A 16,716-nucleotide genomic window follows, 5' to 3' on the forward strand; every position below is an offset into this window, starting at 1 on the left:
GTGACAGGCCTCTATTACAAGCATGTTTGTGTTCCAACAGCTCCTGCTATTGTCCTAATCTTAGCCAGTCTTGTCAGCTCGAGTGATGAAGTGCCTGATACTCAGTGCTTCCTTACAACACCAGAGGTTGCTAGTGAGAAATCCCTCCTTCCCCTTCTGCATCCAGCATGAGGCTTAAGCTGCCTTCTCTATCTTTTTCCCAACACCAGCATTACGATTTTGGAGTCCAGCCAAAGGGAGAAAATGCAATGCCACCCTGATAAACCAAGCCAATCGTTTCACTCTCGGCACAGGACTTTCAATTTCACACACTGGCCTCGCCAAGGGTAGCTTAGATGAGAATAAAATGTATGTCCACAACATAACCCTCGAGAGTTAGACCGCTTGTCCAATCACGTTTTACAAAGGTTAGTTTGTGACAGTAAGTAACAGTATTGAGTTCTGAGAATATCGATTCTGACGTATTATGAGGCTTATTAATCAAATGAATTATATTAATTAATCACATTTAGTCACATTAATAAAATGAAATTTAGTTTACAAATTAAACCATATCAAATGTTATAGTCAGGGGTAGGCTTAACCCTCATGTTGTTAGTCTCTTTTTTAATTCCTGAGTGAAGGATCAGCCATTAGACTCAAGGCAGGATGATTCATGTACAGTAAATACTGTATCATTACTAGTGTTAACTTCCTATGCATGTTTTGTTATTACAGTAATTAAATTGTATTTTATATACAATATATCTATGCACAGATATTGCTTGTTGTGTTGTCTGACTCTCCAATTGTAGCTACAAAAGTATACTTGCAATTTACTACCATGACCACTGGTTAAGATGGCTATATTCCTGAAACAATGTCATTTTTACTAATTTTCTTTTTAAAGTATGGTGTGTGGTGGAAAACACTAATAGTACTATAGTGGATTATAATTCATTGATTTCTCATGATGCAACCCCTCTGTCTTGCAGTCAATCCATTACTGCTCCCAGTGGTCTGGTAAATACTGTAGGATGTATAGGAACTGAAATGTCTATGTTTTCTTGCCAGAGTTGAACCGCTTTATCTTTCCTCTCAAACTTTGTGCTTGGAGACTCTTCCCAGTGTCATGTCTCCTCATGAGCAAACAGAACCAGCAGCTCCACACAAGGCAAGAAGTCAGAACTCATCCCACATGTTTAATTACTGCAGCATTGTGTTAGATAAACAGAGTTATAGTTATCACACGCCATGTAAAAATTGATCTTCTAGGCCTTTTCATTTTTCACATAGTTTTCCTACACAACTATTGAAATTATGGACATTTATGCAGTAGTTGTAGCTGAATTATAATATATGGAGAAGGTATTGTCCCCTGCTGGATTTTTCCACATTTTGTTGTGTTACAACCAGAAAACTTGACAGATGTACATATCCTTTCCCCTTTTGATCCATACAACTTCCACTACAATATCAATGTGTTTGGAGCTAAAAAAATATCTAGATAAGAACAATAAAACTCTTCATGGGAAAATAATTCACCCATTTGGCACTCCTTAATAATCTCTGCCTCAACCAAATGTTGTTTGGAATCCATCTGTGTGAAATAAAACTGGTTAATCATTCAGATTGAGCACACTTCTCTTTGTAAGGTTAAACTGGAACTTACAAAGAAAGCAATATAAAGATATAAAGACCAACCAGCATCTTCAACAACTAAGGAACTAAGGAATTGTGGACAGATAGAAGGTGAGGGATACCAAAGATTTCAAAAACTGAGTACCCCAGGACAAATAAAACAATTCAAAATCTTCAACAATCACGTTGTCCTCCAAAACCCAGCAGCTGTGCAAGAAGGACACTATCAGAGAAGCAGTCAAAAGCCTGAAAACAACCATCAATGACCTACAATATCTCATGATTGAGACACGGGGAGAAACTGTATCACGGGGAGAAATCAACAATAGTTTAGGTATTTCAAAAATTTGGCCTGTATGTTAGTGGTGAGGAGGAAGCCATATTTGGAATGAAAGCTCACATAAATATGCAAAAAGGCATGTAGGCGCCTTTGAAACAATGTAGAAATAAATGTGGTCTGATGAGACAAAAATTGAGTTATTTGTCCTTAATGCCAAGTGTTATGCCTGGTGAAAGAAGAGCGCTGATCATCACTCACAAAACGCTATTGCCACATTAAAGCATGGTCTTGTGGGGTTGCTTTTCATCAGCCAGGACGGGTAGGGTTGTCAAAATAGAGGGCAGAGTGGATGGAAAAAAATATAGGCTGTTCCAGATTTAGTATCCCATAGAAAATCTGTTACAGGACCTAAAGTTTGTTGTGTAACAGTGCTCCCCAAGTAACCTACAACCCGCTGGAGCAATTTTTACAAGGAAGAGCGGGTGAAAATGAAATCTACAAGATGTGAAAAGCTGATGACAACATACTGCAAAAAACTTCAGGCTGTAATTGCTGCAAAAGGGGTAAAAACTAAATGTTGAATGCTTAAGGTCTCAGGGGGATGAAGACATGTCCAAGCTGGATATTTCAGTTTTCTATCTTTCATAATTTTTTACAATGAAAAAGTTTAATCCCCATTAAAATATTATCCATATATTGTTAATCATACAGAAAATCCTGTTCAATTGTTTAGGAATTTCAAATTGCAACACAGCTAAATGTGGTAGAAGTTCTAAGGGAGTCAATATGTTCTACACTCACTGTATATATTGTCAGCCAACATGAATTTAGAAAGGGATATCTTGTCAAACTCGAATGTGTTGCTAAATTTCTGTTGTCCTTATCTTACAAAGTCAAGATAAATAATATTTTTCAGTACCAGTCATGGTCTGTCTTAACACCACCCTGTTTGCAAAGTGGAAGAAAAACGTCAAAACGTCCAGTCTACTTTTTAAAAGAGACTTCGAAGCAGTGGATCAGTAGAGAAAATCTGTATATGATCAGCAGGAAGTTTAAGAAAAACCAGCTGACACATTCCTGTCAATTAAAAATATCCTCCAATTGAATTGAATTCCAAAATGTTTAGGGATTAGTTTAAAGAACTGAGTTTTAATCTGAGTTTGGGAGAGGAATGTTCAGAGGGATGGTCAGACAGTATACTCTCCCGTGAAGTGTGTTAAATTGATAGCCTGAGTGTCATCTCTGGTGAAAAGTTCATACTATCCTGTAAGGAGTGCATGAGGACAGATTGGCACTCTCCTTTGCAAAGTGTGGACACTCAGGTGGGAGGTGTGTAAAACTGCAGGTAGGACAGGCATTCTGTCTTGAAGAATATATTGTAGACTCATTGGCAGAGGTGTGTAAAATCAATGGTCAGACTCTTTTTCTAATTAGTGCTCTCTGGTGGAGTGTGTCTGAGACTGAAAGTGAAACTATTGTACTCTGTAAAAAAGTGCAGGGGGAGGGGGTGTACCTTGGTTGAGATGCTTAAAGGAAGGTTCATTCCTTTTACAGGAATTCTCAAGAATGTCGATGAACAGGAATGTTCATATGCAGATTCTTCTCAAAACCTTTCAAGTCTGCTGGAGATGTATGTGGCTCTCACAGTCGCTGAGACACACCTACCGCTCTTGTGAGGCCTGCACACATGGAAAATAATGATAGACCAAGAAAATATATATATTTTATTTATTTAATAACAAAGAATTACTCTGGCAAAAGCTTCCCAGAGTCTTTGGAAGTAATAAAAGGTTGAAAGAAAAGGTTGTTGCAGACAGTATAATCCGGAAGTGACTGGACCTGACATCAGGGGAAACGGCATGAACGGGATGGGATGACAGACAGGGGGGCATGACGGTGTGACGGCTGTGATCCGGTGCTCTGGGGGCGTGGCGCAGGCAAACAAGTCCATCGCAGTCCAAAAAAGGGAAGCCAGGGCGCAGTCCATAATCCAAAACCGGGATGTCCATCCAAGTCAAGGACGATTAAAATCACCGGGAAGGGGGAACCCAATCAGGAACACAGAGGTTAAAAGGATAACGAGACCAGGCACTCCAAGCCCCGGACCCAGATGGTCAGGATGCCGTTCTGAAACCTATGCCGTCGGGTCACTTCCAGATGCTGAGCCGAGAGCTACGGAAATGCCACACTTAAATAGTAATCGACTAACAGGGGGCAGGTGCATGTAATAACTAAACTAAAATACAAAAGGGTAGGAGCGCCCCCTAGAGGAGTGATGACAATCGTGACAATTGACGACTTGTCTCTGGCAATCTTGAACCCCTCAAGTGGAAGTCAGAGAATAGAAGTTACTCTAGGAAAAAAATGCAAACACTCTGATTACTGATTCTGATAGATTCAACAGAAACAAGCTAGTTTATTATTTATATTAGTTTATATTAGTTGAAGTGAATGATAGATTTAAATCACCCAGTCTCAACTTTTCTTCATAAACACACTTTAAGCCAAAGAGTGGTTCGTATTGGCACTCACATTTACCAACTCTCTTTAGTCCACTGCTGTTAACCATTTAATAATCTTTTTCCTGGTGTGCACACACAGTAGCGAAATTGATGTAGTAATTAAAGAATACGGAGATCTTAATAAAGCATATGTTGCATTATACAGTATATTACTATTTGAAGTAGAATAAATGTCTTCCTGGATATAGGGATACAAAAAACCTTCTTTTAATTTCCTGCAACTTTTGTAGAAAATCCCCCAAAAGTCATTTGGAACAGTTATAACCAGCAAACTACTGCAGCAGAATTGCTGTCGAGTACTTGGTTTCTGGTTCTTATATACATTTTTTGTTCAACCCAACTTCTGTTATACCTATCTAAATAAATCTAGGGAATGAAAACAATACATCTGGTATACTGATTATATTACTATGGTTTGTATATGCTTCCAGTTTCTCTGACCTCTCTGGTTAGAGGTTTGATACTCAGGAATTTAAGTACTTGTGATATTCTCTTTAAATATTCTCTTTAAATACTCTGGTAAACACTGTAAATGTTCAGTTTTTTAAAGATGAATATAGCTATATAGATATACTGAAAGATAACTGTGAGATGTTTTCCCAAACTTGAATTCTACCAAACTTTTTTTGAAATTTCCTTTACTGTTTACACATTCTCTGCTGATCATTGTATTTTGGTAAATTCACAAACAGGACTATTTTTAACTATAATTGAATTTAAATCAATGCTAAAAATTAGGAGACCAATGGTCCTAACCCAGATCCCTGTGGTACCCCACTATTTACACCTTAATTTAAGCATTTGAGCATCCTTATTTGTATTCTGTTCTATCCATTAACTAGATGTCACTCCAAAAATAAATACTGTATTATCTTGAATTCCTACAGCCTCCTTTTTGAGAAATAATCTCCTGCAATGTACTTTGATATGGTGTTTAAAATGATCAGGCACATTGATTCAATTTCAATACAAAAAGCACAAGAACATGCACATTTGCTTCAACAAAGATCTTGACATCTGAAATCAGATTCATCTGTCAATGAGCTGAGTTCATGCTATAGCAGAGGTTAGTGCACAAGCCAGGTTGTCTGATCTACAGTATATGCAGGACTATAAATGCCTCCCGGTGAGAAATCAACTGGTTATAAACTATACAGCTTTCAAAGTTAAACTAAATGTTGTCTAGGTCTAGAATAGTAATTTGTCTTACTGACTGTTGTTATATCAGGGGCCACAATATCTCAGATTTGATATCTGTACCTGGCAAAGCAGGATCAGCCAGCAGAGAACAGGGTAGGCGAATGGGCAGTAGGTTGAGGAACAAACCAGGAAGAAAGGTTTGAAACATCAGAGATGATCCAATCACAGCCTATTAACTAATTTACCATATGAAACAAGAGGTTTGTACATGTTGTCCTTCAGTAGCAGATCCTCCTAATTACCCAGTTAGTTACAGGTTTTAACAAAGACTGAACATTCTGCAAAGATCTCTTGATGAAAACAATAAAAGATTCTGAAGGCTGGGAATTAATACTTCCATTTTGAATTCGCCAACCAGAACCCTGTCAGTAACAGACCTACTTGCACTCTTGAAAATCACTGGATCAACTACAAAACCTGGCTTACACTGCTCCTCACACAGAAGAATTCCTTAAGGATCAGGTGATCTTCCCCACTGTCCATAACAAGCGATAGGTACATACCAATACTTTCAGAATCTGAATACCTATAATGGCATTACTCACAATTGCCTTGTGCTAGATAACGATAGTATAAAATCTTTTGAATATTGAGCAAATAAACATAGAACTTTCATGCATTTTCAGTTTTCTAATGCTTAGTCATTCTATCTCTCAGTAACTTCCACTTTTCTAATCCTGAAAAATGATTTTTATGTAACACATAAGGACAAAAGTTGCACTTAGCCTTTTTGTGCTACAGTATATTTCACATAAAGAATGCATCTGTCTTGTCTTAAAAGAGGACAAATGGGTGTATCCTTGTGCTTGTTGCTAGCTGGGATAGTTTCCAGCTTTTCCATGATTTTAAACTGGATGTATAATGGTAAAAACTTTCCCATTCAAATACAATACAGAAGATACTTTAAAAAACTGTTTAGTTGACAAATAAAAATACTAAAAATACTTTCAAATATTATGTAGTACATATAGTAGTCCCCATAACAAACCTTATAATCCAATTTCCTCGTGGTTTCCCTTATTTATACGTTTATTTTGCATCAGATAGTACAACAATGGTCTTTTAATGCAGGAAGTTGCACATACTAACCTATTAAAACACATAGCTCCAAAGAGGGATTGAAACTTTAAACGTCCTTTGAATTGCCTATTTATTTAAAAAAGATACTGTTAGTGTGGATTTTAATGAATGCGATGAGATCCACATATAACAGCAAGCGAGTGCGTATTATGCCAGAAATAGGGCATACTTTCATACAATTGAGGCACAGAGGAAGACCAAGATCTTATGCCATATCATTTTCTTCTCTAGCTTCACTGGAAAAGCAAATGACACAAAACAGACTCTACACTACAAGGACATGCTACAGTGTATGTAAAATAGTGTAACCAAATTCAACAGAACATGCAATTAACTTGACTAAATAAGTACCTGCTATAACTAACTACTACTAACTACCTGCTATAATACATTGAGGAACTCCTTAGATTAGTTCTTCATTTAAAAAAATATTGACACAGCTACAGATGCAGCCATTCAAAATGGGTGCGTTATTTTGCGGCATACCCCGGTGGGCGTGTCGCGGTATCACGCAGTGTCACGTGGTTAATCGCGCATCATTTGACGCTCTGCCGGAAACTATCCGGCGTCACCTTGTAAAACCGCCAGGGGGAGCTTAACCTCTCATGTACAGCATTTGAGCCTTTAATTTTGAACAGTGTATTACAGCATGTTAATCTTCAGTCATTAAAATGTTGGTATATTTTATGAAAGCAAGATTGCTCAGTTGGACAAAAGTACACAACCTACCTTTATCAGAAATATTTATGCATCAAAGCCTTTACCGAAGATATTACTAATAGTATTAATAATGGATGACTTTGGACAAGCTGTATACTCAAAGTATAATTTCTTTAGCACATTTGTACAAGCACTTGGAATCTGTCCAAGCCATACTTTGTCAGGCATTTTGTTTTACTTCAACGGGCATAAAAACTTCCTTGCTTTTAACAGGGCGTTTCATAATTTCTAACTACGAAAATGATTTAAAATGCGACACCTATCATTCAACTAGAGCTTAAAATATCACAAGGAAAAATACACACCGGTATTCCATTTCTCACGTTATACCGGAGTCAACAAGCATACTTTTAGAATTTGATTAAAAGGGAATATAATATGGAATCGCGTGTCTCAAGAATTTAATAACGGTATGATTATATCCGTGTACTGCGGCAGGGCTGTGTAGGGCTGTTTCGCCTGCCTGCTCATGCGAGCTGACTGTAGCCGACTGGTCTAGGTGCGTGCCTGCCAACGGGCAGGTTGTGTGCTCGAATCCAGGTGGAAGGTGCTGGACCTTCCAGTTTTATTTATTTTTTAATCGCGTAACATATTACCGTATGCAAACTGTACTGTATACAGTATGTATATGTATATTTAATGTCTTAACTGTGCCCGTTTAAGTATTGAATATTCATATCTAATTTTACCACTGAAGGGAAATCTTAACATAAACATACAGTATATGGCTGGTCTCGGTACTTTAAAGAAAACATACACACCAGTATTCCATTTCTCCCTAAACATTGTAAGCTTCGAAGTCTTTAACTAACGTGATACCGGAGTCAACAAGCATACTTTTAGAATTTGATTAAAAGGGAATATAATATGGAATCGCGTATCTAAAGAAATTAATAACGATATAATTATATTCATGTTGCAAAAGAACTGCAACGGACATAAAAACTCCCTTGCTTTTAACAGAGCGTTCCATAATTTCTAACTACGAAAATGCCAGGTGAAAGGATTTGTAAACATATTTTGTTAAAGCAAGTCAGTTTTTTCTGCAACACATAAAATACATTTTTCCAAGAAAGTTTAGCCTTTGTCACTAATGAAACCACTAAATAAAGACATAAATATAGAAATCTTAAGATTTGTTTTATTTAATGTTGGTAGCAGGATGAACTGTCAGAGTGTATATTTTGCTCGCAAAGTTGCTGCAAGATGTTAACAGTGAAAAAGGTATTTAGAAATGAGTTATTTCAAGATGAAAAAGAAAACATACACGAAACATGGTTTCATTACGACCAGAATCGGTCTTGAGATATTTTTAACTTGATTTACAGTATTTGAGAGGTATGTCTTAACACCGATACTACAGTGCTTAAGTACTGCTCACGTATATGTTTCTAGGTTTATATTATGCATTTCATACGGTCAAATTACTTTTGAGCAACTAATAAGAAGCGCGAAACGGTATGCATTTTACTTTCGTTTTGTGCTGGGACCCGTGGATTGATTAGAGATCAAGTACATACAAGTCATTTTTTAAATGTTGTAGTTCGTCTTGAAAAAATGTTACGAGTACATCATCTATCAACAATCACACAGGTTCTGTTTCCATATTGCGGATTTTGGTTAGGTATTATCAAATCCAGTGGCGCTGTTAGTTTACTGAGTCCCATGTCACATGGTCTGTGATTGAAGCCAGTTAGACCGGTTTAATTCGTCACAGCCAGCACTCTTCAGGTGTGAGGGTCTTCTGCTCAGAATGAAACGCGAATGTTTGTGTATATTCTAATGGTAGTGGGGGCAGGGTGTGTGGGAACAGGTTTGGTTGAAATTGCATTAGAGTTCTATGTTCTTCACACCTGAAACATTTTCTCTGAAAGCATTTTCTTCGCAGTTTAACCGATCTTGTTACAGCATGTTACAGTTTACTTTTATTAACCATATTAATTTTAAGTGCTTAATGTAAAATCTTGTAAAAATATATTTTCATTTCATTGTTCAAATATACATTAAGTCTGACTATCATATAATAAGTTAAATACAAAACTAAAGAAAAAATAGGGATAAATATAATTCAAAATATTTTGCTAACAATGTTAACTGTTTATGAATAATAAAATGTATTAACTAAGGAGTAGGATGGCACAGTTGTTAGTATGTTTTTTGTTTTGTTTCTTTTTCATAAATACAACAGTAGTACCTGATGTCTCAGTGGCTTTCAAAATTTAATTATGCAATAAATAACCACATGTAAGACTCTGATGCTTAAAATGTTTAGGGAGAAAGTGGAATAATGGTGTGTATTTTTTCTTTAAACTACCAATACCAGCCATATACAGTCTGTAACGTAGGGATTTCTATACGTCTTTATTTAGTGTTTACATTAGTGACAAAGGCTAAACTTTTAGCTTCAGTAACGTGTACATATCTCCCCTTTTTATAAAACAACATGGTTGAAAACTGTTCCAGAGCCACTGTTGTTTCATCAGTGAAAAGTACATCATGAAATGCCTCTCCCTGTTCAATCCACTGGAAAAAAGAAAAGGAGCATAAAGCCTCTGATGGTCATAAACGATATTCATTTAGGAGCAGCATCAGAGGTATGTTTTTAACTGCACTGCATTGGAGAGAATACCATAGTGTGTTTTTTTTTTACTCCCTGGCGGAAACTCGCTTCCAGAAGAATCAGTATGGCTCAGAGATTAAATAAAACTTCACTCGCACCAAACAAATGTATATTTCTAAATATCACAACATGATCGAATTTAAGTCATTTTAATAACAATGAATAGTCACCTATGCGTTACAATATAAACATTTATATTGATTTAAATCGCGTTTAAATCACCTTTATTTAAAACCCATAAATAAAGCTGATACTGTTTAGACTTCCAATTATTTAAAACTGTATTAAAGCAGCACGATACACAATGCAACGTAAATCGCTATCTTTGTCTTCTGTGTAATAATGTTCACCTCTCTGTCCAGCAAATTTACAGGTTAAAAACAATACTGTTAGGCTGGGAAAACGATTTTTTTTAAGAAATACAAAATGAGATATAATGATATGTTCCGGCTTAGACATTAACGAAGAGCATAACGCGTGTACTGTATACACTCCAAGTACAACCCCCCTCTCTGCAGGAGTGCTGGCTGTGACGAATTGAACCGTCTCACGGGTATTTTCAAAGTAGGAGGCGAGATTTCCAGCGAAAGACACTCCCCCCCCCCCCCCTCAAAAACCCAGTAAGTACAGTACTTACTAGTTAAAGGCTAGGCTCCCGACTACGGCGAAAGGAACCCTTCTTTCATTAGAATACAATGAACATATTTTAGCCCTGAATGAATAAATAGCAAACATGGTTTACATAAAAGACATTTTTCCAAGAAAGTTTAGCCTTTGTCACTAATGAAACCACTAAAGAAAGACATAAATATAAAAATCTTAAGATTTTTAAAATGCATGACTTTGCTAAAATTTATTTGAAAATAAAAACAATTACAACCGCCAGGGGAGAGAGAGAACAGGGGAGGGATGTTGGTTTTGCATAAGGGGCGGGGCTATGGAAATTAGGTCTGTTTGGGAATGTGTAGTTACATGTTCTGGCTGTTTGTGAATTATCGTTGTTGAGTATGGAGTGTTGAGGTATTGATTTTGTGTAATGCTTTATGTTGAAAATTGAGGTGGATTTTGTTTATGATAAACAGGATAAACTGGGATGGGAGGAAGGTTTGGTTTTGCATAAGGGGCGGGATTATGATAATTGGAGGACTTTGCGAGAGTAAAATGGTTTGATATATTTGATTTTGTATTGTGGTTGTTATCTATGTTTTTGGTTGGTATTATGTTTATATGGTTGTTTTTGTTGGTTGGTTGTTATTATGGTTATTAATAATACGATCTATAGTTGAAATCTGAGCCTAAATAAAAAGAAAAAGCAAGTGATTAGGTTTATGAGCAATCTAATTACTTATTCGTTTAAAACGCTATATAAAATAAAGTTTATTATTAATTTGCTGCACAGAGCGGTGAATATTATTATGCATAAGACAAAGATAACGATCCTGATCAGTTTAGAAATCTGTGTACGCTGTAAAAGGTTTTTACTTAAACTTTTAAAATACACGTTTTGAATAGAAAGAAATCCTCTTCCTGTTACAGTATGTATAGCAAACCAGCACGTCTTTTTTCTCCAATCAGAGGGGTGTCAGATGGTGTCAGCCAATCACCATTCTGCGTTGGGTAGCAACGGGTGACTGTTCTCAGGCGGAAGATGTAAACAGCTTAATGTTCGTGTTAAATAATTTTTTTAAATTCAATTAAACGGGCACAGTTAAGACATTAAATATACATATACATACTGTATACAGTACAGTTTGCATACGGTAATATGTTTATGTTACGCGATTAAAAAATAAATAAATAAAACTAGAAGGTCCAGCTGGATTCGAGCACACAGCCTGCCCGTTGGCAGGCACGCACCTAGACCAGTCGGCTACAGTCAGCTCGCTGGAGCAAGCAGGCGAAACAGCCCTACACAGCCCTGCCGCAGTACACGGATATAATCATACCGTTATTAAATTCTTGAGATACGCGATTCCATATTATATTCCCTTTTAATCAAATTCTAAAAGTATGCTTGTTGACTCCGGTATCACGTTAGTTAAAGACTTCGAAGCTTACAATGTTTAGGGAGAAATGGAATACCGGTGTGTATTTTTTTCTTTAAAGTACCAAGACCAGCTATATACTGTATGTTTATGTTCCAAAATTAATATCGTTTATGGCTTTCACACGCGTTACAGTATGCTCCTATTCTTTTTATGCTCAGCTACTAAGATTTCCCTTCAGTGGTAAAATTCAATATCTACAACGGGCACAGCAAAGACGTTTTTACTGTAAGTCTTTCTACGACAGACCAACGGACCACGAGTGCCCCTGTCGGTCAACCAATCACTTACTGCGGTGCCACGCGTCATCTTGCGTCATACTGAGCGACGTCACCTGCGGTACGTGTCTGTGACGCGCACTTTGAATGGCTGCATCTGTAAGTATTGTGACATGCTAGTTAAAGCTCTTTTTTAAGGAAATGCAATTGTATGCTAATGTTCCTTTTTTTAGGCTAAATCTTTAACTCTTGTGATGACATTAAAATATCGGAGACATATTTAATTTTACTCTTTACACAAATGCATGAAAAATCCTGGTATTCAAATGCAAAATATCCACCACCACCCCTCTGGACAGGCTGAGAAAGCAAAGTAATTGAAAATACATGATAACTACAAATACTACAAATACTTGTAGATGCTACTTTCAACAGCAAAAACTGAAATGAGGTTGGTTTCATTGATTGTGCCATTTGTGGGGGACCAACTTAACAGAGCTAATTTCCTGACATGAATCCCACTCTCTTGAAACAATGGGATGACTTTTGCCAGTTCATAAAATCATTGAACAAATTCAAATAAGCTGTAAGTAAAAAAATGTCAGTCTTTTATTGCAGTAAGCAATGCTTGAATTGGGCCATTAATTTGCTTTTTGTAAATTTATTTTTGTGAATTGTTGAGTCCCAACCATTTTTAATGTTTCAGGTACATTTTAATCATGTCATATTTGGAACACATCTAATTATTATTTGTAATCTATTTAGTCCTGTTCGGAAAATTCTTAGATAGAGATAATTCAATCCACCCATCCATCATCAAACCCTTTTCAGTACAGGGTTGCTGGAGAGCAACGGGCACAAGATAGGGAACACCTTGGATGTGACACCTGTCCATCGCAGGGCACACAGATTCACAAAAGGGCCATTTTTTTTCCAGAAACCAAATTATCTACCAGAATATCTTTGGACTGTGGGAAGAAAATGCAGCACCTAAAGGAAACCCACGTGAACAGGAGGGGGATATTTTGAAACTCTGTAACTATTCCAGAACCCATTTGACAAAACCCATTACAATTTCAGATTCCATTCAACATTCAGAGTTGAATGCCAGTTTCTAAATATGCTGTACATACAAACGTAAGGTCAATTAGCTTGTTCAGAAGAACAAAAAAAAGAAGATACCTTTGCCCATGATTGTCATAGCCTATTAACATACAGTATTAGGAAATATACACTCTGGACATTGCAGGACACACACAAACTCACTCACACTCACAGTATAGCCAATTTACATTAAAAACAAGAAAACAATGAAGATGCAGATAAAATGTATATCCAAATACCCCACACACATTATACATTTTACAGACTGGTGAGATGTCTAACACAAGAAGACATAATAAAAGTGAGATAACAGTACATTGAACACAGATGTTCCAGTTGTGCTGTTTATTTAGTGTCATGACCGCCAACCTGCCTACCATGAGAACTGATGTCGCTGATTATATTCGGGCATGTCCGATCTGCACCAGAACCAAGACTCCTTGGGCCAGGAAAACTGGTCTCCTTCACCCCCTTCTGGATCCCCTACCGCCCTTGGTCTCATATCGCTGTGGACTTCATCACGGATCTCCCCAACAGTCAAGGCAATACGGTAATCATGGTGGTCCCCGATCGCTTTTCCAAATCGGCCCATTTTGTCCCTCTCCCAGCATTACCCACAGCCCAGGAAATGGCGGCGTTGTTTGTTCAGCAGGTCTTTCGTATACACGGTTTGCCCAGGGATGTGGTCTCCGACAGGGGCCCACAATTTGTCTTGGCCTTTTGGAAAGCCTTCTGTCAAGCTCTGGGGACTCATGTGTCTCTAACCTCTGGATCCACCCTCATCTGGATATCACCCAATAAGCCAATGGGCAGGTAGAAAGAACTAACCAAAGTCTCCTTTCCTTTCTCAGAGCCTTCACCTCCTCTTCACAGGATGACTGGTTGTCGCTGCTCCCCTGGGCAGATTATGCCCACAACTCCCTCCCTCTCTCCCTTCCTATGTTCTTTGGGATATCAACCTTCTCTCATTCCCGACACCCCTCCGGTTATGGCAATCCCTTCTCTGCGACAATATATTTCAAAACTACGGAGGACCTGGAAAGTGGCTAGGACCAGCCCCTCATTTTCGGAGAGAAAAGTTTGTCTGATTAGACACTAAGAACCTACCTCCATGCCTGTTCTCCAAGAAGCTAGGTCCTAGATACATCGGTCCCTTCTGGATCCTATCCCAGATCACCCTGGTCACCTATCGTCTCGCACTTCCCGCCACCCTCAAAATCCACCTGTCCTTCCATGTCTCTCTCTTGAAACCGTTCCACCGCTCGCCCCTCGTGGCTCCCCAGACTTGCCAACCACCCCCGCGTACTATTCTGTCTGGTGTATATGGTCCACAAGATCCTCGACGCAAGATGGCACCGTGGTACCCTCCAGTATCTTGTGGACTGGGAAGGTTATGGCCCAGGAGAGAGATCTTGGGTCCCAGAGAGAGATATTCTGGACCCTGCACTCATCGACGCCTTTCACAGTGACTTTCCCCAGCGGACGTCTCGTGCGTCGGGAGCCGCCCGTGAGGGGGGGAGGTACTGTCACAACTGCCAACCTGCCCAGACCAGCCATAGAGCTAACCAGTGCCAGGAGTGGGGCGATAATTGCAAGTGCCGCCGCATGTGTTAACTCAGCACCAGATGCCCCACCGTGCGGCAGGCTGCAGTATTTAAGCCATTCAAACCCGCTTCTTGCTGTTCGGTATTGAGTCTACTGTTTGAGAGCTCTACCTAGCGTTTATTCTGTACTTTGCATTCTTCTGAATACTGGACTCCCCTTTTGCCACTTGACCTTGGACCTTGCCTTTCGATTCGGATTGTTTGCCTCTATTTGTACTTCCCGGATTTCGAATCACCTTTCTCCTTTTGACCACGATCTTGCCTGACGTTCTGGATTGTTTGCCTACCTCGACATTACCTACTCCTACGTCTGCACAGGATCCACATATCTCTTCATTGGGATCTCCTTACACTTAGTTATTCCATCTCTGTGTGGCACCAGCTTGAGTGTCTCATTCTCTACAACATGGTCCAGAAACCAGTTCTGTTTTTTTATCATTTTTTGTGTGCAAAAAGATTTTCTGGTATCTGTGTTAAATGCAGATTCCTTGTCTTTTAAAAATCTTTAGAATATTCTCAGTTCAGCAATTGATTCATTATATTTCACTATCTGCTGTGTTTTGTAGTGTTTTGTGTGTTTTGTCTTTATTGCTGGAAAAAATATTCAATGTTTTGAAAAATAATAATTCAGTGACTTACATGTTATGATACCATACAGCATGTTGAACATCCCCTAGCACCCCAGCCTCTTCTAGACTACTGGTTCAAGCGAATCACTGAATCTTTGGTTTCAGTATCCACAGCGTTTTGCATCTTGGCGATGATCTTATCTCTGTTGATCCTGACATTCTCCTTAGCTGCTTTCAGGAGGTCCTGGAGCTCCTGTTTGCTGTAGGATGTATTGCTGGTTGTGTAGGTCTTCCTCATCTCTTTGACCTTTTCCTCACCTGTGAGAAGAATGTTGATGGTTAGAAGACTGAGGATCTTCTATCTTGACCCAAAAGTTACACACAGACATCATTGCTCTGTAGTCTAATTTGACAGTCTGCACTGACTTTAGAAGCTTAGCAGATCATTAGTTAAGACAGGTCTGTTTTCCTATCTCTTCAGGGCTATGGACAAGGTTGGAAGGTAGTCTCAATAGAATGTTAGAATGGTGTTGTCCTGTTTGCTGTCATTCAATATTTACATGAAGGTGAAAGTCATACCTTAAATGTATCAAGTCTTTGACACTGTTTGCTTTTATATACTTTAACCCATGACAATCAATGGTGAATTAATGTCTATATATAATGGGTTAAGTGTTTGTAGCATATTAATTTCCAAAACAAAAGCATGACCATGCCTTGGGAATAGGGGTATGTGTGTGTACTATTTTGTTGCAAAATTTGATATTACAGTTGATGCACTCTGTGATAAGTGAACAGGTTTGGAGGATAGTCTTAGACTAAGAGTCCTTTGTTTTTTAATTACACCTATCTACTGAAGGAATGGACAGGAGGGCTGGTGACTGTATGGATTAGTGAAACAGCAGGATTGAAAGTTTGGAAGTTTGGGGAGCTGCGGTTTGTATCTCTGTTGTTTATACAGTATATGTTGTTGCCTCCTCTGCTGCTCACAGGTGAGGGAAGAGGAGATTGTGAGTGGCTCTTGAGTTTAGTGGCAGCAATAATGCAGTGGCAAAAGAAAGCTGAGTTTTTGCATAAACTTGTCAGTTTTCTACTCAATCTGGCCATGTCTTCATCTGTGGATGCTCTTTTGGA

General features: G+C 38.3%; 1 protein-coding gene across 1 annotated transcript in view; it reads right to left on the reverse strand.

Moving 5' to 3' along the window:
• Nucleotides 1-3,613: 3,613 nt before the first annotated feature.
• The window catches only part of LOC148815803 (cytosolic phospholipase A2 gamma-like), a 32,740-nt gene continuing 19,637 nt past the window's right edge, over nucleotides 3,614-16,716 (reverse strand). The window contains exons 14-15 of the mRNA XM_088904670.1: nucleotides 15,653-15,900; nucleotides 3,614-4,253 (exon numbers count right to left, since the gene is read on the reverse strand). Of these exons, the coding sequence (XP_088760796.1) occupies nucleotides 15,710-15,900 (191 nt within the window). The 3' untranslated portion in view covers nucleotides 3,614-4,253; nucleotides 15,653-15,709. The remainder of the gene's footprint in view (nucleotides 4,254-15,652; nucleotides 15,901-16,716) is intronic.

The sequence above is a fragment of the Atractosteus spatula genome, chromosome 24 (genome assembly GCF_055471065.1).
Source record: "Atractosteus spatula isolate fAtrSpa1 chromosome 24, fAtrSpa1.hap1, whole genome shotgun sequence".
Classification (NCBI taxonomy): Eukaryota; Metazoa; Chordata; class Actinopteri; order Semionotiformes; family Lepisosteidae; genus Atractosteus; species Atractosteus spatula.